Source organism: Cervus canadensis, chromosome 13 (assembly GCF_019320065.1).
Source record: "Cervus canadensis isolate Bull #8, Minnesota chromosome 13, ASM1932006v1, whole genome shotgun sequence".
Classification (NCBI taxonomy): domain Eukaryota; kingdom Metazoa; phylum Chordata; class Mammalia; order Artiodactyla; family Cervidae; genus Cervus; species Cervus canadensis.
This window is the reverse complement of record NC_057398.1, coordinates 24,591,453-24,617,543: the sequence shown is the minus strand read 5'-3', so window position 1 is coordinate 24,617,543 and position 26,091 is coordinate 24,591,453. Positions and strand designations below refer to the sequence as shown.

At 38.1% G+C, this 26,091-nt stretch overlaps 1 protein-coding gene across 4 annotated transcripts; it reads left to right on the top strand.

Annotated features, from left to right (window-relative positions):
* Window positions 1–18: 18 nt before the first annotated feature.
* Window positions 19–24,967, top strand: DARS2 (aspartyl-tRNA synthetase 2, mitochondrial). Of its 4 annotated transcripts, XM_043485745.1 has the most exons (17): window positions 19–725; window positions 1,368–1,467; window positions 2,729–2,795; window positions 4,484–4,585; window positions 4,968–5,063; window positions 6,634–6,757; window positions 7,504–7,550; window positions 8,578–8,684; window positions 9,501–9,570; window positions 10,520–10,699; window positions 11,703–11,810; window positions 14,723–14,785; window positions 17,450–17,602; window positions 21,116–21,334; window positions 21,539–21,649; window positions 23,552–23,627; window positions 24,521–24,967. In XM_043485745.1, the coding sequence occupies exons 1-17, from the start codon at window positions 602–604 to the stop codon at window positions 24,733–24,735; spliced, it is 1,962 nt and encodes a 653-aa protein (XP_043341680.1). In that variant the 5' UTR covers window positions 19–601; the 3' UTR covers window positions 24,736–24,967. The 4 variants fall into 4 exon arrangements, with proteins under 4 accessions (XP_043341680.1, XP_043341681.1, XP_043341682.1 ...); XM_043485746.1 differs by lacking the exon at window positions 21,539–21,649; XM_043485747.1 differs by lacking the exon at window positions 23,552–23,627 and having other exon boundaries at window positions 24,521–24,645.
* The last annotated feature ends 1,124 nt before the right edge of the window (window positions 24,968–26,091 follow it).

The following is a 26,091-nucleotide window of genomic DNA, read 5'->3' as shown; positions in this document are numbered from 1 at the left end:
TTTTGGTTCGTCGCGGGGTGGGCTGAGGAGTGCATGGCGCCCAGCTGCATGTGTGCGTGGTTTCAGGCCCTAGAAACATTGTGGATTCGCTTGCCTTCCTCCTTCTGAAAACTAGAGGTCGGCCGACAGGTTTGGGAGGTTTGAAATGCGGGGCTGATTTCTTTCCTATTTTCTGGTTCTGCCCGCGGGAACCTTCAGGAAAGCGCGGAAAGACGGGCAGGGCGTGTACTGCTGACCGGCCCCTAGCTGCCTCTGCACGGTCGTGGTGTCCCTCCCTGCGCTGCTGTATGGAGTCATTCGCTCGTCGCTTCTGGCCTACCTTTGTTAATAGAAGTGCAAACGGATGCATTGAGAAGGGGGAAAGGGTGTTAAAAGATCTTTACCCTACTCACCTTCCCCAAAGGCCCCAAAGACTTTGCAGATTTATCTAGTTTACCTACACGAGCATTTGAATGTTCAGCGTACAAGGGCTTCAATATTGAAGACAGTGGGAACTCCTGGCGTTTTAAGGGATTTGTTATAGTGCCTAAACTGACTTTTGACCACCATCCAACACCGCAGCGTGAGATTCCTGAGCGTCTTACCATCCTGCGGCTCCAACATGTTCTCCCGTTGGTTAAGTCGACTGTGCAGGGGATTATCCACACCCACCAGAAGGACCACCCAATTGATCTGGAGTTCTGCCTCCCGAAGGCTGGTACTGAGTTCACAGAGGAGAATTCCAGGTGAATGCAGGATGGAGCTTTGTCCTCTGAACAGCACTGCCTCTTGTTCTCTGCAGCCAGAGTGCTTTATTCCATTTCCCCTCAAGTCTTGACTGGCTAGCTTTATGTGTAGAAGCACATTATTCACCCTCTTCCTTTTTTATTTTTTCCCCTGGAGTTTAAAAAGACCAGTAGAGTAACCGCATGAATAGTCTATTCATTTAATTGATGCCTAAATAAGAAGCCTAAAATATTCTTGCATACTTGAGAATACTTTGAATAGGGTTTTTTAGTGTACAAGTAACTGTTTCACTCTAGATTCTTATACTAAAACCAGTTACTGCACCAACAAACTTCTGTAATTTCCGGGACTTTTACTTCATTTGAGGAAGAATGTGCACTGTTAAGAACGAATCAGTGAAAACGCTGAGTGATCAAAAATATTTATAGTCTTAAGACCAGGCAAAATTTTACATTGACAGTTAGTCACTTGGATTTTGACACATTTGCAGGCAATTTTAATAGTGATTGATTACATTCTTCAACTTTAGATTTTATCCATTGACATGAAATACCGAAGATGGTATGATTTGAGAGTCTATTCTCAGAAATTTGCAAATGATATGTTTTTAATCTTGCCTTTTCCCCCCTCTTTTTTTAAAGAACTCAGTAGCTTTGTTGCCCGGACCAACACGTGTGGAGAGTTGCGTTCTTCTCACTTAGGCCAAGAAGTCACCTTGTGTGGATGGATTCAGTTCCGAAGGTAGAGGCAAGTGGTGTAAGAACACATGATGATGGTTTTCCCAAGGCAATTTCAAACCTTTATTAATTTTTAACCGTCAGAAGAATAAAAACTTTGCAACTCTTACAGGATTCTCAGAAGTCATTGAGTTTTCAGTTTTGTTTTGTTTTGTTTTGAAAGACTCAAATAGTGGCACTCAGTAAGTACCAGTAACATCTGTTGAAGGGTATAATAATGAAGTGTGATCCACCAGAGGACAGAAATGTCCCTAGATTTACTAAGATTGAAGAGTTCCTAGGACCAGTAATTGGGTAAGCTGATAAGCTTCAATAGCATAAAAAAGCATGTTTTATTCTAAATTTAGGTAGAGAAAAGCCTAAAAATATAATCAATGATTCCTTGATGTTGAGTCCATTTTTTTGTTGTTTGGCTCTATATTTCTAGAACATATGTGAATAGCACATTAATTCACAATGAAGAGCTGCAAAACACATAGATTGTGTGGCTTTCCTAAAAAATATGTCCCCATTGGGTGGATATTTGACCCATACATTTGGTGACTTCTATCTCCTGAAATGAAAATCTGAGGGGGCTTTTCTGTACCTCTTCTTGGTATTAAAAACAATGTGAGAAATGTAGGTTGAATGCTAAAATATTGGGATTTGGGGACCTTTTGATGGTTTGTAGAGGTTTAAGTTAGTATTAGACCTCTTTTAGAAAATTTTAGATTGCATCTCATACTTGGTGGTGGTGGTGTTCAGTTGCTAAGTCTACCCCACGGACTGCAACACACCAGACTTTTGTCTTTCACTGTTTCCCAGGGTTTGCTTAAACACATGTCCATTGAGTCTTATATTTAGAAAAAGGTAAGATTTTATATTGCTGCATTTTAAAAAATGACCAATCAGATGTCTCTAATATCCTAAGATATTACTTTTGGATTTTAATATGTAGAAAGTTTCCAAATTTAGTTAAATTTTCTTATAGAGACTTAAGCTAATAAAATTTTAAAAATCTGCCTTTTTATTAATAAGTCATCTGGATAGTATTAGTAAGCTGTACATATAGCTAATAAAAATTGATATTGCAAATGAAAAAAGTGTTCTTTCCTTAATAAGCTATATAGATAATTACATGAATATAGATAGCTATGAAGCACAGTATTTATTATAAAAAAAGAATGTGAGAAATTGCATGGGTTTTTTTGTTTAATTTGTTTTGCCTGCTTAAATTTTGGTCTCAGAGATTTTATCCTAATATGTTCATTTTCTTCATTAATCAGGCAAAATATCTTCCTGGTCCTAAGAGATTTCCATGGACTTGTTCAAGTTGTCATTCCCCAGGATGAGGTAATAGAAGGGTCCTCCTGTTATCTGAAAGTTTCTTTGATGCTGTGGTTAGAATAAACGAAGCATGGATCAGTGTGCTTGAGATTTTTGTTAAAACTACTATAAGCAGCATTAAGACTGATGACAAACTGGGAAAAAATATGTGCAATTCATGTTGCAGACAAAGGACTAATTTCTCTAAAAAAACATTTTTTTAAGACCAGTGATCCAGTAAAAATATGAATGCAGAATGTGAACATAAAATTTATAGAAAAGAAGATATAATATAAATGGCTGTTTTTTTATATGTCTGTAGACATATGAAAATGTGCCAACTTCACTTATAGACAGAAAAATGTGAATTAAATTGCACAGAATTGGGGGATTCCCTGGTGGCCTAGTGGTTAGGATTCCAGGCTTTCACTGCTATGGCCCAAGGTTGAAGAACTGAGACCCTGCGAGTCATGCAGCATGGCAAAAAAAAAAAAAAAATTATACAGAATTGTTATTTTAGATGCATTAGATTGACAACACACAGTGTTTGGGAAAATAAATGCTCATACATTCCTGGAGGGAGTGCAAATTGGCACTAGTACTGTGGAGGGCAATTTGGGAATATCAAAACCATAAATGCATATATTCTTTGAACCACTCATTCCAGTTCTAATCAGTTATCTTAAAGTTATCTTACAGACAGACTAACAGATGCAAAATGACACAAATATAATACCAGATTGTTCACTGCTGAATTGTTTTTAATTGAAGGAAAGTTGGGAATAACTTAGATGTTCCCCAATAAAGGACTGGTATAAAAATTAATGTACATCCTCACAGCAAGGAAAAGCTGGAAGAAGCTCTTTATATACTAATATGGGAAAAAATCAAAATTGTATTGTTAGATATGAAAACAGGATACAGAAGAGCATTAGATATGAAAACAGGATACAGAAGAGCATGTAGAGTGATATTATCTGTACTAAAAAGGGTGTGTGTGTGTGTGTGTGTGTGTGACAAAATGTCCCCGAAAGGACACATAACATTGAGTTATCACTCAGGAGGGGAATTAAGGGGTGGAGGGAAAAGATAGGAGAGAGACTTTTCACTGTAGATCTGTTTGTACCCTTTGAGTTTGAGCCATGTGAAGGTACTACCTGCTCCAAAAATAATTACCATTAAAATTAGATAAAGAATTCTTGCCATGTTTCTTGGCCAATTGGTTTCTACTGTGGTAATATTTACAAATGTTTATATGCCTGAGAAAAATAAGATTTACTCAGCTGTAAATGTTTGAATTAGTAAAGAGTCACGGGTTATCTTTCAGGTATCAGAGATGAGCATAGCTAACCTAGGAGAAGTCTTTCATTGCTCCTGGATTTAACTGTCCCTAAGTTTAACCCTGGAGACAGTTGCCTTTAAAGTATGTGGGGCTTGTTTGCATTAATCATTCTTCTTACTTTCTCTTAAGGAAAAAAAAATTTAATTCTTAACTAATAGTTTTACATGCTCATTTATATGGTGTCAAAATGGGGATTCAATTTACCAAATTTTTTTTTAACCAAATTCTTTAATAAAGTCATTAACAGCAGCCCTGGTATTTACGGTAATTAAGCTATGAGTATTAACATTTTTCTAAGCCATAATCTACAGTTGCTGCAGAGTTCTTTAAGTTCACGTGTTTGTTGGAACTGTTTTTCCCTTTTACTCTGTAGTCTGCTGCTTCGGTGAAGAAGATTTTATGTGAAGCCCCCATGGAATCTGTGGTGCAAGTGTCTGGGACAGTAATTTCCCGACCTCCAGGACAAGAGAATCCAGTTAGTAATTTAGAAACTATTTAAATTTTACCTGTGTACATTTGCACTATCAACACATTCAGGCAACAGAGACTGTGTATCTATTAGATATCTAGCACTAAAGCTCTGCAGGTTCTACAGATGAACCTATAGATTTAAAAATCGTCACTGCGAACATAAACGCCTAAATATGCATGTTAAGACATTTGTTAATGAGCTCATCAGTCACAAAGATGCATAAGAACGTCAGAGTCATACACAGACATTTATGTTTTAGACTATGCACTATTAGCACCCCCTGCATTTTACATATGTAAATAAATGCTTGCGTTTCATAAATATTCATTGTGTATATGATTGATTGAATGGTTTTTAAAACAGGTCTTTTCTCTCTCTCTTTAAGAAAATGCCAACAGGTGAGATTGAAATCAAAGTTAAGACAGCTAAACTTCTGAATTCCTGCAAGAAGCTGCCCTTTGAAATTAAGGACTTTATGAAGGTGCCATCCTCTGTTACTAATAAAATAGAGTGTCTAGAAAATGTTGGTAACCAGCAAAGTGGGTTTTTTTTGTTTTTTGTTTTTTTTGTGTGCAGTAAAGTTTTATTAAAGTATAAAGGAGATAGAGAAAGCTTCTGACATAGACATCAGAAGGGAGTAGAAAGAGTACCCCCAGCAAAGTGTTTTTGGAGTTTTAAGAAAAAGTTTTTCTACGAAATTAAGCATTCTATTATAGCTATGTCATGTATTATTCTTCTAGTTTTACAATTTCCTGGTAAACTGTTTTAAATATCAACATTTCATTAAGCTAGAATGTGTTTTCAGACCGTTGCAAACATGGTTGTCTTTAAGACTTAGGTGTCATTTTGTTCAAGTTTTTTTGTTGCTATGGTTTTATATTTTGAAAGGAAATTTATGTCTACCATTGAATGTCAAATGGCATATATTGAGTTTAAGCCTCTAACAATGCACATATTAAGTTTAAGCCTCTAACAAGGATAAAATGTTTATAAATCATACAAATACGATTACTTTAATTTAGGATATTCTTTGAGAAAGCTAGACAGCCCCGAATATGTAAGCCCAGCTAATTTTCAGCTTTGTGACAATTATCTACAATTATCACAAATAATCTATAGTTACCTGTATAATACCTAATTTGTAAACTAACCTATAAAACATTTTTAAATTAATTGCATGGCCACTTTGTCTTACATTTCAGTTCCCAGTACTTAATATTTTAATTAGAAGAGGCAATATAATTACAGAGTTGACCTTGTTAGGGGGGGGGAAAGGAAATGTACAGTTTTCCCCCAGCTGTGAGCTCTTAAAAAGAGAAGTGGCAGATAGTTCTTCTATTTCTATTTTAGTGTCAAAGAAATAACCTATTCTGGGGAAAGGACTTTTTTAAAAAAAGTTGTCAGCACAAGAGGGAGGCAAAGATTTATCATCTTAAAAAATACGCAGGCCTCCTTGTTATGTTCCTGCTAGTACAGTTGTAGCGTCATCCTCTGCTCCCTTGTATTTCTTACACTTCTCCCGTTCAGGTGATAAAGTCGTGGCTGTTTTTGGCTCTGCTGTTTATTTTTTAATAATCTTTGAAATCTTTACTTTTCCTGTTTTTTCAAGATCAAACTCCAGGCTTAAAAACGAATGGATAGAGAGAGTTCCCAGTGACCTAGTGGTTAGGATTCCAGAATCCTTTCACTGCCATGGCCCAGGTTCAATCCCTGGTTGGGGAACTGAGGTTTCATAAGCCACATGGTATGGTCAAAAAAGAAAAAAAGAGGGGGAAGAAATGAATGGATACAAGTTTAGAAAAGTAGACAAATTTCAGTCAGTGAAGTGTGGTTCCCTGAAAAATGTAAAATCTGTACTAGTAACAAGCCTAGAAATTGTGGGAATTAAGGATGCTGGTGTAGATACAACTGCTAGAAGCTAAAGATAGAGCTAAAGTTTTTGAAAATTCAGTCTGTGTCTAAAGTTAATATCTTTTTAATGGTTGAAACATATTTGAAATATTTTAATATTTGAAGCATATTTAAACATGAAAATCTTTCCATTTGTTTAGAAAACAGAGGCTCTTCGTTTGCAGTACCGCTACTTAGATTTGCGTAGTGTCCAAATGCAGTATAACCTGCGACTGAGATCCCAGATGGTCATGAAAATGCGGGAATATCTCTGTAATCTACATGGTAAGGAAAGAAACAGTAATTTCCATGTGTTTTATCCTAGAGCATAATTTAGTAACATAAAGCATAATTTAGTTCCCTACTGAGTCATAAACATAGACTTTTCAAGGTGATAGTGCCTGTGTACATCAACAATGTATTCCCCATCACATTGAAGGTGGACCAGCCCTTTGATTGTTACCTGTAAGTTTTCTTAATTGTTTCTCATGCTTGTACATCATTTATTGGGAGCTCAGAAACGTCACATGAGGGACTTGCCTGGTGATTCAGTGTTAAGACTGCACTCCCAAAGCAGTGGGCCTAGGTTTGATCCCTGGTCAGGGAACTAGATCCCACATGCCCAAACTAAAACCTGAGGCAGCCAATTAAATAAAATTTAAGAAAAAAAAAAAGAAAAAAAGAAAGAAGAAGAAGAAATGTCAATCAGCCCTGAACTTTTTTCTACTATATTTTTGTTATATTTGCTATGCTAGCAGAACAGGAGGAAAACCAGAACAGTTCAATACACAAGAATCCATCAACAGAATTATTTCAGGACAGGAGTACAAACTTTATGAACAGAATAGAATTTTATTAAAATCTTCAGCTTCCCTCTTGAACTGGTAGAAACCAGCATTAATGTGCTTGGTAACTTATTACAGTCAAAATTCCTAATTAAATGGTAGCCTCAGATTTGTTGGACTGTACTTGGTAAATTCATATTTGGTAAATTCCCATCTATTAAATTCTGACATTTCTCTCTTTTTTAGGTTTTGTGGATGTAGAAACACCAACATTATTTAAGAGGACTCCAGGGGTATGTATATTCCTTAAGTCAACCTGCTAATAATATCCTGTTAGTTATGAAACTAGACCACTTTGCTTTTATATTCCCTTAGTTCTATTTCTTTTATTTTACTGCCTTAGGATGCTCACGTTAACTAGGTATTTTTTAGAGTTGAGAAAAAGTATGGGTTAGTACTTTTAGTCAGAATCTTTTAATCCTATATCATTTTCTTTCCATTGAGGTTTATAGCTACCAATCAATAATGAATTGGTTCTTTAAAACTAAATCAGTGGTTCATTAAGAACTGACATTTCCATACACTGATATTTATACAGTCCATGGACTCATAAAATTATAGTTTAAATTTAGAAAAGCAATTAAGAATTACTTGCATAGGAACTGATGCACAAAATCCTTTTAGTTGGACTTCCCTGCTGGTCCAGTGGTTAAGAATCGGCCTGCCAGTGCTGGGACGCGGATTCTATCACTGGTCCAGAAAGACTCTATGTGCCGCGGAGCCCATGTGCCCCGCAACTGCTGAGCCCACACAACACACCTACTGAAGCCTGTGCACTCTGAGCCCATGCTCTGCAATTAGAGAAGCCACTGCAATGAGAAGCCTGCACACCACAGCTGGGGAATAGCTCCTGCTTGCTGGAACTAGAGAAAACCACTGCATAGCAACGAAGACCCAGCACAGCCAAAAATAATAAACAAATGAACAGGATTCCAGATTTAGAAAAAAAAAACCTTTTAACTAGTAACAGAACTGGGCATTCATTTCAACAAGCATAATATTAAGTATACTTAATATATACCAATATTATTATACTTAATATGTACAAATACTATTTAAAGCCTACTATGTGTAAACCTTTTGGGGACTGAAGGATGAGTAAGAAATGAACTGTCATTGTGGGAACTTTGCCCTTCAGTGGATTTCATTGAGGAACTGAAGTATTGACTACTACCAGTTGTTGGATATGTTTTTTAATTTTTTATTTTTTGGATATGTTTTTTTAATAATATTTCTGCACTCCCTCTCTCTCATTCAAAGGGTGCAAAAGAGTTTGTAATACCATCCAGGGAACCTGGGAAGTTTTATTCTCTCCCTCAGAGTCCTCAACAGTTTAAGCAGCTTCTGATGGTTGGTGGTCTAGACAGGTGAGCTTTCTTTATGCTAGCAGTGGCCAGAAAAAAGGAAAAGAGAGGGGAAAGAGGGAAAGGAAACACAAAATTGTCTAATCTTTTAAAAGAAGGTTCAAAAATGTATGAGAGTTTGGAAAATACTTGTAAAATACCCTAAAAACATGTGGTTACTATGTAAAGATTTATTAGGTGTCCATCATATACAAAGCTCTATGCTAATAGATGGGGCAAGCGGTTAAAAACAAAAAAGAATAGGTTTTGCTCTCGAGCTGATGAATCTAGTAAGACAAAACAGGATAATAAGACCAAGTGTGAAAAAAAAAAAGACCAAGTGTGACATAAACCAAAAATAAGTATGCTGAGAGTTGCAAACTGGTTGCATTAAGTAGTTGGAAATTATATTGTTTTGGGGAATATCATTAAAAACTTTGTGATCTAGGCCTTCTGGGACAGAGCTGCATTTCGGCAGGTGAAAATGAAAGTTGGAACAGCATAGCCCAGGAAGGCTCAAGTATATTCATGGAGCAGTAGGTATTTCAATTTGGCTGAAGCAAAAGAGTATGTATAAAGAAGCATGGGCTGTCCTGTGTCAGTCTAATATATGAACATCCAAAGGTGCCATTGTATATTTTTAAGACAGTATATAGAGCAATTAACTTCTCATGGGTCAACCATATGTCTGATTAGGTTAGCGCATCATTAAGAATTTTACAGTTTCTTATGTTGTTTTAGTATTATTATTTCATAGCCTGCATTGCCAGGAACTATTAGGGGAAAGTGTGTGTGTGTTTCTAGAATCCTGACTGAATTAATGCTATCCTCCAATTGTAGATATTTTCAGGTTGCCCGATGTTATCGAGATGAAGGTTCGAGACCAGACAGACAGCCCGAATTTACTCAGGTACTTAGTTATATTCATTCATCTCTTATTGATTCAGCCTTGCTACACCCAAGAATGTGGACAGAAATTATACTTTCTTCTCATTGCATTTTATCTATCAGATATTTAATTAAACCAGCCTGTAGTTAAGGCATTAATTATTTAATTTTTGATCCATTTACAAAGAATATGGTCTCATGTTGATGTTTGACAGAAAACAACAAAATTCTGTAAAGCAATTATCCTTCCATCAAAAAATAAATTTAAAAAAAGAATATGGTCATAAACTGGGATGGGGAGGGAGGTGGGAGGAGGGTTCAGGGTGGGGAACACATGTAAATCCATGGCTGATTCATGTCAATGTATGGCAAAAACCACTACAATATTGTAAAGTAATTAGCCTCCAACTAGTAAAAATAAAGGAAAAAAAAAAGACAAAAGTCAAAAATAAATAAATATATAAATTTAAAAAAAAGAATATGGTCATAAACTAAGGAAGGACAGATTCCTAAAGTGTTTCAATGACCATGATATGATAAAGTTCTTTAAAAAAATCTCTTGTGCACTAAAACCAACAATTTTTTGTGTTCATATTTAATCTGTAAACAGATCTAGTCAGTGTGAACAAAGCTATTATGATTTAGTTTCTATGTGATATCATATTAACCAGTGTAGGTGAAGCACAAAAACCATAAAATCTAGAGATGGACAGACTTTAAGATCAAATACAGTTTAACTGCACACACTCAGAAGTCACTTAGCCTGTCTGAGCCTTCAGCCATGGATAGTTGTGGGAACTAACAGTTTGATGTATGTAGAGCATTAGCACATACTACAATATTTAACCTGCTCCCCCACGTATTAAGAACAGAATCCAATGGTAATTTGAAACGAGAAATACATAACTGTGTATGTCCATATGAATATGATGGCTCTTTAAGTTAGTTTCCATATGTTGTTTTGGTTTCAGATTGACATAGAGATGTCCTTTGTAGACCAGACAGGCATCCAGAGTCTGATTGAGGGCTTGCTCCAGTATTCGTGGCCCAGTGACAAAGATCCCGTGGTGGTCCCTTTTCCTTCTATGCCTTTTGCTGAGGCATTGGCCAGCTATGGAACTGATAAACCTGACACTCGCTTTGGGATGAAGGTACTTTTCTTCACTTTTCCCAGGACTCTGCCCCCAAATGGTCCTGTAGTCAATTTTGAACCACTTTAAACCTTTACAACCAGTTACACTGTTATATCATATTTTTTGCTGTTCCCTTAGCTTGTTACCTTTGTTGTTACCCAGCTACAGCAAGAGAGAAGAAAGCATGTTAGCATTACAATACCTTTTCTCTATCTACTGTGTTCCAAGATCCATTTTCAAGAGCAAGGTTCTTGCTGTGTTTTACTACTGACAGGTTATTCGTTATATGGATATGAATGGCAACTTGAAAGAAAAAAAACATACTCTTTCCTCTCGAATTTTTCTTAAGCTAAAATGGCACTTGGAAGGCAAATGATTAAGGGTTATTTATTCTCTTTCCCTGGTCTATAAAGAGGTCAAACATGGGAAATGTTTATTCACAGAGCAGTTTCCCTTAGGAAATCTCTTTTTATTTTCTCTTAGAGAGCAACAGCTCTTCATTGCTGTAATGTTGATGACATTTATCTCAGTTCTCAATGTAGATTCCTTAGAAACTGAATTCTGCCTGGTCCACAAATAGGCAGCGCTTAATTCTTATAATGAAAAAAATGTAACACAAAGAAAGTTTTACCTATCTGCTTACAGCAGCCAGGCTAACCACTCCTTGTTTCTTTTGTAATGTGAAATGGTGGTTCTTCTTAAGTTAGGCTGCCTAAGTTAAATTCTGGCTCTGCTACTTACTGGCTGTGTTATCTTGGGCAAGTCATTTCTTTGTGCCTTGGTTTCCTCTTTATTAAATGGGGATAATAAGAGGGCCTACCTCATACTCTTGTTGTACAGATGAAATGAACTAGTACATTAGTACCTTAACATTGTTATGATGCCCAACCTGCAGTGAACACTCGATGAATGTGCTCTGTAAATGTTAAGATCTACTCTCCTCTTTAAACTCTTGTTTGTAAAAGGTTTTGTGATGAAAATGACCTCACGTTTAGTTACCTTATTCTCTTCTGTTTTCCAGATTGTAGATATCAGTGACATGTTCAGAAACACAGAAGTTGGATTTCTCCAAGATGCCCTTAGTAAACCCCAAGGGACTGTCAAAGCCATATGTATCCATAAAGGAGCAGTAAGTGGAGCCAATTCTATGTCTTCTCTAGAATGTGTTTTTGGAAAGTAAATATGTTCAATATTGGCACGTTTAGGCTTCAGAGAGAAACGTTCTCCTTAAATAAAAAAAAATGTAATTTGTCATGTAGAGTCTAATAGTGTCTCTAGAAGCAGAAGATATTAAGAAGAGGTGGCAAGAATACACAGAATTGTACAAAAAAGATCTTCACGACCCAGATAATCACGATGGTATGATCACTCACCTAAGGCCAGACATCCTGGAATGTGAAGTCAAGTGGGCCTTAGGAAGCATCACTACGATCAAAGCTGGTGGAGGTAATGAAATTCCAGTTGAACTGTTTCAGATCCTAAAAGATGATGCTGTGAAAGTGCTGCACTCAATATGCCAGCAAATTTGGAAAACTCAGCAGTGGCCACAGGAGTGGAAAAGGTCAGTTTTCATTCCAATCCCAAAGAAAGGTAATGCCAAAGAATGCTCAAACTGCCGCACAATTGCACTCATCTCACATGCTAGTAAAGTAATGCTCAAAATTCTTCAAGCCAGGCTTCAGCAATACATGAACCGTGAACTTCCAGATGTTCAAGCTGGTTTTAGAAAAAGCAGAGGAACCAGAAATCAAATTGCCAACATCCACTGGATCATCAAAAAAGCAAGAGAGTTTGAGAAAAACATCTATTTCTCCTTTATTGACTATGCCAAAGCCTTTGACTGTGTGGATCACAATAAGTTGTGGGAAATTCTTCAAGAGATGGAAATACCAGACCACCTGACCTGCCTCTTAAGAAATCTGTATGCAGGTCAGGAAGCAACAGTTAGAACTAGACATGGAACAACAGACTGGTTCCAAATAGGAAAAGGAGTACGTCAAGGCTGTATATTGTGACCTTGCTTATTTAACTTATATGCAGAGTACATCATGAGAATCACTGGGCTGGATGAAGCACAAGCTAGAATCAAGATTGCCAGGATAAATATCAATAACCTCAGATATGCAGATGACACCACCCGTATGGCAGAAAGTGAAGAAGAACTAAAGAGCCTCTTGATGAAAGAGGAAGAGCAGAGTGAAAAAATTGGCTTAAAGCTCAACATTCAGAAAACTAAAATCATGACATCTGGTCCCATCATTTCATGGCAAATAGATGGGGAAACAGTGGAAACAGTGGCTGACTTTATTTTTGGGAGGCTCCAAAGTCACTGCAGATGGTGACTGTAGCCATGAAATTAAAAGACGCTTACTCCTTGGTATGAAAGTTATGACCAACCTAGATAGCATATTAAAAAGCAGAGACATTACTTTGCCAACAAAGGTCCATCTAGTCAAGGCTATGGTTTTTCCAGTAATCATGTATGGATGTGAGAGTTGGACTATAAAGAAAGCTTGAGCTCAGAAGAATTGATGCTTTTGAACTGTGGTGTTGGAGAAGACTCTTGAGAGTCCCTTGGACTGCAAGGAGATCCAACCAGTCCATCCTAAAGGAGATCAGTTGTGGGTGTTCACTGGAAGGACTGATGTTGAAGCTGAAATTCCAATACTTTGGCCACCTGATCCAAACAGCTGACTCATTTTAAAAGACCCTGATGCTGGGAAAGATTGAGGGCAGGAGGAGAAGGGGATGAAAGAGGATGAGATGGTTGGATGGTATCACCGACTCAATGGGCATGACTTTGGGTAGACTCCGGGGGTTGGTGATAGACAGGGAGGCCTGGCGTGCTGCAGGCCATGGGGTTGCAAAGAGTCGGACACGACTGAGTGACTGAACTGAACTGAGTGTCTCTAGAACTATAAGGAGAGAATGATAAAACCTTGTGAATTTGAGTTTACACTCAAGATCTAGTGCTTTTATTTTTCTTTTTAATGCTGTAAAGTTCTCCTGTGCTTCCTTTGGGATTATTTTTCTGTTTCCAGTCTCAGTTTGTCCAAAGGCTCCCAGTCCTGTATCAGTTCCAGCATAGCCATTGCTTGTTGGGTCAGGTTTTCTGAGGCTCTGGGGTCTATTGTATTAATAACAGGGAAAGAGAAAAGAGGTGGAGCTATGTAAAGCAAAAGGAATGGAAATGAGAGTAGGAGAATGGTTGGGTTGGGTAAGCATGGGCTCTTTAGTAATGGGACATGTCTTTTTTCTGTAGTTAGCACATCTGCTTTGGAAATAATTTAGGAAGGAGAGTTCCAAATGTATTTTGAATAGGATGACTGTTTTGAAAGACTACTCAGTTGGATATATAAGCATATTAGTATTTTTAAAAAGGGTATAAAAATTCAGTCCCATTACCTGTTATTCACTTCATATGTTCAGTGAAAAGTAATTTGGTGCCCATACTCTAGTCCAGATATAGTGAATATGTTCAGGTAAGCTAAGGATAACATATATTTCTTGATATTATTTATCCCAATTTGAGTATATCCATTCTTTCCCAAGTAGATTAGAAGCATCATGAACTGCATGTAGACTTCAGGGTCATGAGCCATGTTTTCACCTCTTTATATCTCCTGTACCTGAGCTCCATGAATATTAGTGATGATGATAGCCATAGTGTCTCACTTAGAAACACATTGGGATAATTTAAAGAAATAAGATACAAAGAATTTTAAGTGACCTGAAATAATCAAATTCCAAGCCTTATTGATTTTGTTGATCTTTCACAATTCAGTTGTAAAGATACATTTTGAACGTATTATGTATGCACAGTCTTCTGTGGAATACATTCACAGCTGTTTTCATTGAGACCTGCATAATTAGAAAGAATACACCCTGAAATAAGCCTTAAAATTTTATCATTTGACAGTAGAAATTAAATCTTTATTGAATCTTATTATAATCGAAAGACACAAAATATATTTCTTTCCCATTTCATAGACATGTTTGTGAAGCTGTCATATTTGATGAATTTACTTTTTCTTTCATCAGAAATACTTGAAAAGGAAGGACATTGAGTCCATTAGAAAATTTGCAGCTGACCATTTTAATGAGGTAAGGAGCAGCTTTTTTCCTTTCTTTTAGGGATTCAATATTTTTAACTATTAATTGCTTGTGCTCTTATGCTATCATTAGTTTTGAGAGGTTTGTTATTTCAGATCAATCTTCTACTTCTTTTTTCTTTTAAAGTTAATCTTACCCCTGGGTATAACTCCAAGACTCCAACTTAGTTGAATTTACTGTTAATCAGAATACAAATTTGAACCATAGCCTTTTAAAAATAAATAATAGTACTTTAATGCAGTTGGGAAGATTAAATAAAGCCCAGGGTTTAAATGAAGCATGGTTAGTGTGAAAGAAAGCCAATATTCATTATTCTTCCCATATCCTTTTTTAAATTCTGAATATACCTGTCCTTAGATATACTTTGTGTTCTTGGCTTGGTGAATGGTAACACTAAAATCTGGAGGAAAAGGAGCAGGGAATGGGCATTCTTACACTGTCACTGGAAGTGTGAATTGCCTCAATCATTTTGGAATCAATAACTTTAAAAATAGTCATGCTCTTTGAGTCAGTAATTTTCTATACTTTAAAGAAAGGATCTTGGATATGAGGACACTTACACGCAGTATTATTTACAGGAATAAAATGAAATCATATGGGAGTGGTCTAATAAGGAAGAATTAAAGAAATAAATATTAAAGTTCCTTTTTGAAGTTTGTAATGTAGGGGAAATGTTCAGGTTATAATGATCTGTAAGAAAAGGAGAATACAGAATTATATATTCACTGATCATAACTGTATAAATGCTGTATTTGTGGATTGAAAATGGACTACCCAGACAGTCTCTATAGCAAGTGGTATTGGGAAAGCTGGACAGCCACATGTAAAAACACACTTTGAACATACTGTCACACCATAAACAAAAGTAAACTCAAAATGGCTTGAATGTTTAAAATATAAGACATGACACCTTTAAACTCCTCGAAGAGAACATAGGCAAAACTTTCTCTGACATAAATTGTAGCAATTCTTTGTTGGATCAGCCTCCCAAGGCAAAAGAAATAAAAACAAAAACAAGCAAATGGGACCTAGACACATTTACAAGTTTTAGCTCAGTAAGGGAAATCATAAACAAAACAAAAAGAAAACCTATGGACTGGGAGAAAATATTTGCAAATGATGTGACCACCAAGAGCATAATTTCCAAATTTACAAACAGCTCATACAACTGAATATCAAAAAACCAAAGAACCCAGTCAAAAACTGGGCAGAAGACCTAAGTAGACATTTCTCCAAAGAAGACATACAGATGACCAATTATTAGAGAAATGCAGACCAAAACTACAATGAGGTATCACCTCAGACCAGTCAGAATGGCCATCATCAGAAAGTCTATGTAAATAATAAAAGCCAGAGAGGATATGAAGAAAAGGGAGCTCTCGTACACTGTTGGTGGGAATGTAAATTGATGCAGCCAATATGTAGAACAGTATGGAGGTTCCTTAAAAAACTAAAAATAGAGTTAACTATTTGATCTAGCAATCACACTCCTGGCATATATCTAGAAAAAAGGAAAACTCTAGTTTGAAAAGATACATGCACCCCAGTGATCATAGCAGCACTATTTATAATAACCAAGACATGGAAGTAACATTGCATGTGTTGCACACTTGAGGGGCCTTTTAAATATGAAGCTTAATTTCTTTCATCTTTACTTATGTGTTGGACCTCTTTTTGTAACTTGCATGTCTCTTTTGTTTTCATGTCCTTTCCATCATTTTGTCTTTTTCATTCTTTCGGGAAGATTTCTTCAGCTCTCCTATTGAAATTTAAGTAATCATATTTTTATATCCTACTAGCACTTGCTTGCTTCTTTGCATTTTAATCTGGTTTTATTGATAAAGTATCTTTTTTAATACCTTTGAAAATTAGAGTTGCTTTGGTCCCTAAATTATCTCTTTCCTCTAGGGGTCTTTTTTTTTTTAATGCTATAGCTTATTCAATGTGTAGTGATTATTAATTATACATATTTAAGAATGAGCTATATCAAAAGCTGTTTAAAGGGCCCTTTGTAAATGGTTAGGTTTACTTTACTTTCGAGTGAGCAGCAAGATGGATGGCTGTTTCCCGGGGGGCCCTGTGCCTCAGAATTTTGCAGGGTGAGATCAGTTCCTTCTTTTTTTAAAAATAAATTCAGGCAAGGCTTTACTGGGGCCCCTGCTGCAACAGAGGGGAGCAAGAACAAACAACAGTTTCCCTTAATTGTTTGTTCACTGGAGGATGGGGACAGGGGCAGGCAGGGGACAGAAATGAGCTTGTTCCTTGTATGGGGTGAAGGTAGGGGTGTATCCACGTGTTGGGCCATATCAATTCCTCTTGTGCTGAAGCTGCTCCACTGTTCTCTAGGCTAGAGCTTCCTTCATCTTGCTTCTTTGGTCATTCCTATTTCACTCACATGCAACCTGCCAAAAATTTTCAGAAATCTCTTACTTGCTGGCATCCCTTCCCACCCTTCTTTCCCTTTTTTTTTTTTTTGTGTGTGTGTGTGTTTTTCGTTTTTGTGAGATTACTTTTTAGAGCCCTTTAGTATCAGGGAGGAAATAGAGATAATCTCATGTAGGTTCTTTTTCTTTTGGAGACAAGAAATCTTTATACTACAGGAAAAATAAATCACCCCTGCTTTTTAAAAACTGTAAGTCTTTTTCTTTATCACAGGAAGTCTTACCTATATTCCTGAAAACCAATGAAAACTGGAATTCTCCAGTTGCTAAGTTCATAATGGAGGAGCAAGGCTTGGGACTCGTCAGACTGTTGGAGACCCAAGAGGAGGATGTGGTCCTGCTCACTGCCGGAGAGCACAAGAGAGCAGTAAGAAAAATTTCCTCCAGGCTTCTGCTGTTGGTGTTGAATGATGCCGCTCTTCTCCTGTGTGTATAGTGCATATTTGAAATTGACCGTTACTTTCATAAAATGGAGCTGCTCTGCATGGTTTTATATATATGTATTTTATAATTTTATTTATTTTTGGCTGCACTGGGTCTTCGTTGCTGGATGGGCTTTTCTCTAGTTGTGGCGAGCAGGGGCTTCTCATTGCACAGGGCTCTCTTGTTGTGGAGAGCAGAATTGTGGCATGCAGTCTTCAGTAATTGCAGCTCTCAGGCTCGGTTCCTGCTGCTCGCAGTCTGTAGAGCTCAGGCTCCGTAGTTGTGCCCAGGCTTAGTTGCTGCATGGCATGTGGAATCTTCCCAGACCAGGATTCTGGTCTTTTTGATAAAGTTCCATGTGTCCCCTGCATTGGCAGGTGGATTCTTATCCAGTGCGCCAACAAAGAAGTCCAGATTTTATATTAATAAATGTCTTTTGGCATTTTATAATGCATTGTGTAAAAACTACAGTTTTTGCATCAGCTACCAGCCTCCATTGGCATTGCTCACACAGATTAGATCTGGCTCTGATTAGGAAAGCCACTTAGGTAGAGAGAGGGCTATTGATACTCGTTGTATAACTGTGAAAAAAATTTTCCTTTTTGAAGTTTAGCAGATTAAGAAAAGTTGGTAGTCCCAAACTTTTGTACAGAATGCACTCCTGAAAATGTGGAGGGACGGATCAGACTGCAGGAGAGCTGCTGGGCTGGCAGACACCCCTGGTCCTACTTAGTTGAGACAGAATCCTTTTTCCTCATGAGCAGCAACTGGGAGGTGGTACACGCTGCCACACACTGGCTAAATCACCATTCTTCAGATGTATGAACAGTGGATTTAACTTTAGAGATCACTGTAAAATATACAAAGTGTGGTTTGTGTGTGCATGCTAAGTCGCTTCAGTTGTGTCCAACGCTGTGACCCTATGGACTGTATTGTGCCCTCTTTGTAAAATATACAAAAGTGTGGTATGAAACTCAAACATGAAAATATGCTGTGGTGGGGGGACTTCCATGATGGTCTAGTGATTAAGACTCTGTGCATGTAGCGGGTATGGGTTCAGTCCCTCATCGAGGAACTAATATCCCATGTCCTGAGCAGCCAAAAAATAAAAAGAAATACTTAAAAAGAAAATTTAAGGAATGTAGGGAATTCTCTGGCGGTCCCACGGTTAGGACTTTGTGCTTCCACCCCGTGGGAACCAGTTTCAGTCCCTGGTTGGAGAACTAAGATCCCAGACGCCACAGTGCACAGCCAAAAAAAAAAAGAAAGAAAATATACTAAATATACAGTAAATGTCAAACATGATAAAAAGTCATCCCTGCACTATAGTATATCTTTATAGTGCCTAATTTGTACTTTATCAAGTTTATTCTACTAATTTATATTTGTACTGTGCTTATTTATCATTATTTCTGCCAAAGGAATAGTTTCAGAGTTCAGCTACAAGCCTACATTAATCTACTGCCCTTCCCTTTCCCTGCAATAAGAGTGAAGAAAGCTATTTAATTACAACTTTTTTGAAACTATAGTCACTCTTTAAATTAATTCATTTATGACCATTATTTTTGAATACCAGCCATGAGCCAGTACTGTTAAATTTGCCTGGGGATTCACCAGTTAATTACAAATTTTATTGTTAGTGCATTTCTTTTTTTTTTTAATACTTAACTTTAATTGATTGATGATTGTTTTACAATGTGTCAATGCATTTCTTAAAAAAGAATTTGGGATTTTGTATTAAAAATCCTGCCGCAAAAAAAAAAAAAGAAAAATCCTGCCGCAGATTCATCTGGCTATTAAACTTCTCCCTGATATGAACTGAAAACTGCTCGTGTTCTCCTCTCAGGAAGGTATTGCTCTGGGACATCCTCGGGATAACACCGGAAACCTGATTTATGAGGAATACCATTAGCATTCTGAATATGTCACAGTGCAGGTGCCCTGTGTGGGTATCTAAGTGTCAGGTAGAATAGGCTACAGAGTGGCACCTATGCGTGTGTGCGAGCATATTGGCTCCTATTCTAACTGCTCTTTCTCAGGAGTGCCCTGCCTGTCATAGTTAGCACTTATCACAGTTAGCTCGCTCTGCTTGCCTAGCACTGTTCAAAGTACTTAGTGTATATTAACTCAGTTAATCCTCATGCCAGCCCTATTGAGAGAAGTGCTGATACTGTTACCATTTTAAAGGTAAGAAAACTTGGACTTCTCCAGCAGTCTAATTGGTTAAGACTCTGTGCTTCCACTGCAGGGGCCATGGATTTGATTCCTAGCTAGGGAAGTACATATGTTGTGCAGGGAAAAAAAAAAAGTAAACTTTGAGTGGAGAAATAAATGGCAACCTACTCCAGTATTCTTTTTTTTTTTTTAATGGAGGATAATTGCTTTACAGAATTTTATTGTTTTCTGCCAAACATCAACATTAGTCAGTCATAGGTATACACTACTCCAGTATTTTTGCCTGGAGAGAATCCCATGGACAGAGGAGCCTGGCTGGCTACAATCCATGGGGTCGCAAAAGTTGGACATGACTAAGCAACTACACAAGAAAATTGAGGCACAGAGGTTAAGAATTTGTTCACACTCACACAGCTAGGAGGTGGAGGACCCTGACTTCTAACCCACAAAGCCTGGTTCCAGAAGTCACACTCTTAATGTAACCTCTAACCCATACTGCCTCCCTAATAATGGCCAACATTTATTGAATGTTAAGTGTATACCAGCCTCTCATCAGCTCCTCCCCACAACCCTTCAGGAACAGTAAGGAAATACTCATCATAATGACTGGTTCATAGTACAGAGCTTGTCTGACTTGATCGTCGCAACAGTCTTTAGATTAGATATTTTATCTCCCATTTTACTATGGGAAAAGGTGCAGAGGAGTTAGTCAGTAGCCAAACTGAGATACAGACCCATGTTAATCAAGCTCTGGTACCTGTGTTCTCAAGTCACTGTGTTAGCAGATACTCACCGAGTCTGCTGAGTGTGACCATCATCCTCAGCAATGTCGCAGTCAGATCATCCTCAGATCCTTCTCTCCTGAGAGGCAGAGAGTGTCTCATCTGTAAATTGGATAGCTCAATTGGTAAAGAATCTGCCTGCAATGTAGGAGACCCTGGTTCGATACCTGGGTCAGGAAGATGCCCTGGAGAAGAGAAAGGCTACCCACTCCAGTATTCTTAGGCTTCCCTTGTGGCTCAGCTGGTAAAGAATCCACCTGCAATGCGGGAGACCTGGATTTGATCCCTGGGTTGGCAAGATCCCCTGGAGAAGGGAAGGGATACCCATTCCAGTATTCAGGCCTGGAGAATTTCATGGACTGAATAGGCTGTGGAGTTGCAAAGAGTCGGACATAACTGAGCGACTTTCACTTCTCAGAGAAAGGCCTGGCTTTAGAATCCACATGTGTCATTTGCTGCCTGTTCTGTCACAGCAGTTAACATTTGTATCTTGTTTGCAGTGCTCTTTGATGGGAAAATTACGACTGGAGTGTGCTGACCTTCTAGAAGCAAGAGGAGTGGTGCTTCGTGACCCAGCTCTGTTCTCCTTCCTTTGGGTGGTGGATTTCCCCCTCTTCCTTCCCAAGGAGGAAAATCCCCAAGAGCTGGAGTCAGCCCACCACCCGTTTACTGCTCCCCATCCGAGTGACATTCACCTTCTTTACACTGAGCCCCTCAAGGTATGATATCTATACTTCCAAATTAAAAGGAAATATGGAAACAAGACAGAGAACTTCCGGTTTCGTGGTCTGACCCAGTTCCAGAAGCCCCAGAAGAAACTGTCAGATTTGAGCCATTGTCCCTAAGTAGCTACAGTGCCTTCAACCTACGGAAGAGAAAACTAGAGATTTTTCTCTAACCCAAAGGCTCTTTGAATCTTCTAGGTCCGTAGCCAACACTATGACTTGGTTTTAAACGGCAATGAGATAGGAGGTGGTTCTATCCGAATTCATAATTCAGAGCTTCAGCATTATGTCCTGGCCACAGTACTAAAGGTAACATCATCTTCTAACCTGGCCTTTTTTTAAAACCCTAATATTTGTCTGTTTTGTTAAAATTTGTTATGAATAGAGGATTCAGTAGGTACAGAAGAGTGTCAGTTTATTTCTCTACCTTTAGTGTTAGACTTTGAAAAATAAATGAAAATAATGGGTATTTTTTAGTGACTACTATATGTCAGGCACTGTTTAAGCACCTTATATGCAGGGACACATTTAATCCTCACAGTTATTTATTTCTTTTGTGTCAGATCTTAGCTGTGGGCTCTATAGTTACAGCTCAGTAGTTGTGGTGAAGGGCTCAGCTGCTCGGCAGCATGTGGGACCTTAATTCCCCAACCGGAGATTGAACCCACATGCTCTGTGGTACAAGGCAAATTCTTAACCATTGGACCACCAGGGTAGTTCCCTCACACTTACTTTTTAAATTAAAACCCTTATTCTACTCATTTTAAAGATAAACAGATTAATGAACCTAGCCCAAAGTCACATAGCACAGACACAAGCAGCGCCAGGATTCAGGACCAGGCAGGGTTGCTCTTGAACCCAAGCTCCTAACCTCCTAATCACTGCATTGCTCCAAAGTGGATGCAGTCTGAAGTGGCTAAAAACTGTGTTGTTTGGGGGTGTGGGGGGTGCAGTTTTGGCCACACCACAGGGCATGCAAGATCTTAGTTCCGCAACCAGGGATCGAACCCATGCTCCCTACAGTGGAAGTACAGAATCTTAACCACTGGACCACCAGGGAAGTCCTGAAAATATTGATACTTCTAGAGAAAAGGAGAGCAGTTTGAAAGAATTTTATGTCACTTAGTATTAGAGGTGGGGTAGCTTTTAATGATAATAACAGAGAGTGGGTTAATCAGAATTTTCAGAAGAGTCTATGTAGATGCAAGCCTAAGAATCTGTGGTTTGTTGATGACTCTTCAGGAGGCTAGGATGGATTTCAGGAGGCCCAAGAAATCCTTGGAAATCTTTGGTCCAGGAGGTCCAAGAGAGTCTGATCCTAAAAGATCACTTTGTGGGGTGGGTTATTTGGGATTGAGTAACTTTATTTCTGAGACCGGGACTGGAGAACTCAGAACAGTCTAGCTTTAAAAACGTTACAAACTCCCTTAACTTTTCTCCTCTTAAGTCAAAACCCCTAACCACCAGTTTCCCAGCTTCTTTTTTTCTTCATTCCTTTCAAGCTTCTCAAAATGTCAGTGAGAATACATTGCTTGAACTTCTTCTCTTCATACACACCAGTGCCTCTCAGCCCTTCTGCACATTAGAACAGAATCAACTGTAAAGCATTAAAAACAAAACTAGAAAACCACTCCCTTTTCCTCAGCAGACCAATTAAAATAAAAAAGCTCTAGATGTGAGACTGGGGCATTTGTTCCTTAAAGTCTCCCCCACTTGATTGTGATCTATCGTCTGATTAGGGAACCATTTCAGACACACTTGCAACATTTCCACAGGCCTTGCCTATGAAAGTTATCTTGCCCGTGGTCATCAGATCCAGCAGCCTGTTGTCGGCCCACAGCTGTCTCTCTTCTGGCAGCAACTGCACTGTTGCCTTCCTGATAACCTCGCCTCTTAGCCCATGTGACAGGACCAGGTCCTCTTTCTTACCTTCTTTTTCTGAGGCCATATCTTGTGTCCTTAATTGGTCTTACTGTCTGTATTATCAGCATAATGGCTGCATTTACTGAGCCCCAGGCATTTCTCTGCATGATGTAGTACCCCTGACTTGTCATATTCTCTTGCTAAACTGTAGGCTTCTAAAGGTACTTTTTTAATTCAACTTTTATTTTCCCTTTTTTCATATTTCTTTTTTTTTTTAAAGCAACTAATTGTATTATTGTGGCACATAGGGGCCCTCAGTATGTATTTAAATTATCTTTTGAATTTCAGGAAGATGTGAAATTGCTCTCCCATCTGCTCCAGGCTTTAGATTATGGGGCGCCCCCTCATGGAGGAATTGCTTTAGGTAAACAATCTGTCCTTTTTCAAGCCTTGTTTCAGTCCATTGCCTAAGTGTCAAATTTGGGCTCTCAGCTTATGAGGAAGGGTGGGCTTGGAGAAGTGGAGGAGTAAAGAGGGTATGAGGTGAGCCCAAGAGTTCTAAAGAATTTTGTGTTTTTCATTTTGATATTTTTTTGCCCACGCTGTGTGGCTTGTGGGATCTTAGTTCCCAGACCAGGGATCGAACCCAGTCTGAGCAATGAAAGCGTGGAGTCCTAACACCAGACCACCAGGTGATTCCCTGATGATATGTTTTTTAAAATATATTTAACCAGTTATAAAAATAAAACTTAACTGATAATTTGCATTTGAAAATGTTTTTTAATAGAATAAAACTAGACAGTCTGAAGTCAATATTGCTCACTTCCCTGGAGGCTCAGACACGTTCATAGGAGTATGAAAAGTACTGCTCCACAGTATTCAGCTTATGTGAAACCAGGAATATGCCAGTGCCTTTCTGATGGCCCTGGTTGCTCACATTGCTAGTTTTTTCAAATGAGAAAAGAGTGTGAGAGGTTCTAGGAAGCTTACCTGGATTGTAGGCCCTCAACAACAGGGACTGGCGTCCCATGCACAGTACCTAATTTTGTTCAGCTTCAGTGAGCACTTGCTAAGGTCTCACTAATTGCTGTGACTATTGATCCCAGTAGCATGTGAATATTAGTCCTGAGCACTTTTCTAGAATGAGATAGAAAAGAACCTCTCAAACAAAAGTTCCCTAAAAAGGCCAGGGAACTATGATTAGCTGCAACTTATTAAAGGCTCTTATTTAAAAGTTTTGTACAACCTTTATAGAAAAACTAAGTCACTCTCAACCTTAGATTATGTTCTGTTAATTATCAACTTTATATTTTACAGGGTTAGACAGACTGATGTGCCTTGTCACTGGAGCACCAAGCATCAGAGATGTCATAGCCTTCCCCAAATCCTTCCGGGGGCACGACCTCATGAGCAATGCCCCAGATTCTATCCCTCCTGAGGAACTGAAGCCCTATCACATCCAGGTCTCCTGGCCAACAGATGCAGAAACAGAAAAGAGCTCATCGAATCATCCATGCCGTTCAGAAAGTTGAGCTGTTGAATTTTGTCCCTTGTTTCCCCAAGGCTAAAATCAGATCTGGAGTTTGACCACAGATCTGACTTCAAGTTTTTAGATGGAAGAAATCCAGGCTACATTCTTTCACCTCAATGAAGAAACAGATAAAAGGCATCCAGTTTTTATGATAACGTGCATTACTAGGATTATCTAGAACTTTTTTGAAGTTTCTTTTTATTTGGAAAGGTGTGAAAGATGGCTCTTTGTTGGAGTAACATAATGATATAGTGTTTTCTAATCACATTTTTTATACTCAGGTAGTAGACTGTTCTCTTAGGACAGAAGTAGTCAAACCACATGTAAAAATGTGGAAAAATTCTTGCCCCATTAGACTGGTCAGTTGATGGAGGGGTCAATGCAACCAGCTTCACCAAGAGAATCCTATAAAATAACCTGGATAATGACATTTATACTATCAATGTAATATAGTGAGAAGCAACATGACAAAGCAAAAAAATCACTGAAATAAAGGTCACAAAGTGTTAATCAGCACTTTACCCCTTAAGTTGTGTAAATCTCTCTTGGCCTCCCTTTCTGTATATACGAAACATAAACAATACTTGCCCTGAATCCCTCTTGTCAGAACCCTAGAAGATAAATATATGTGGAAGATAACGTGAGTAAAAATGCTCTGAAAACTTTTCAGGTATTACTTAAATATTATCCATCTGGAAACAGAATACTGGTATTTTATACTAAAATACTATGTATTTTATAATTTTAGGTTAAACAAAACTGACATCTGTGGTAAAAAGGAAAACAGTAATCTCACTAATCATTAGTTTATATTTCTATTTTTTAAAATAATCATGAATCCCTGAATAAATTTTCCTCAATTATAACTGAAAATATTAACCTTAAACCAACCTCAAATGTAGAAAAGTGAACACTGGAATTTATTCGTTTTTTTACACATTCTGTTGTCACCAATAAAGACTTATAAAATGGGAATAAGGTCTTGACTGTTCTTTTCTACTTTCACTTTTGCCTTGACATTCTTTTGATTTACAACTTATAAATACCAAACATTCTTACATTCCAGTCTACTTTTCTCACATTGCCATAAGCAGTGTGATACTGTAATCATGTGTCCAGGTCTAATATGTTCAGTAGGCTGTGAGGAGGGTACATGTCCTTCGTGATGCTGTTCAGTTCAGTCACTCAGTTGTGTCCAACTCTGCAACCCCATGGACTGCAGCACACCAGTCTTCCCTGTGCATCATCAGCTCCCGGAATTTGCTCAAACTCATGTTAATGTCATCCTCCGTCATCCTCTCTTCCCACCTGTAGCATCAGGGTCTTTTAGATGGAGCTTTTCCCTAGTTTGTCCCTT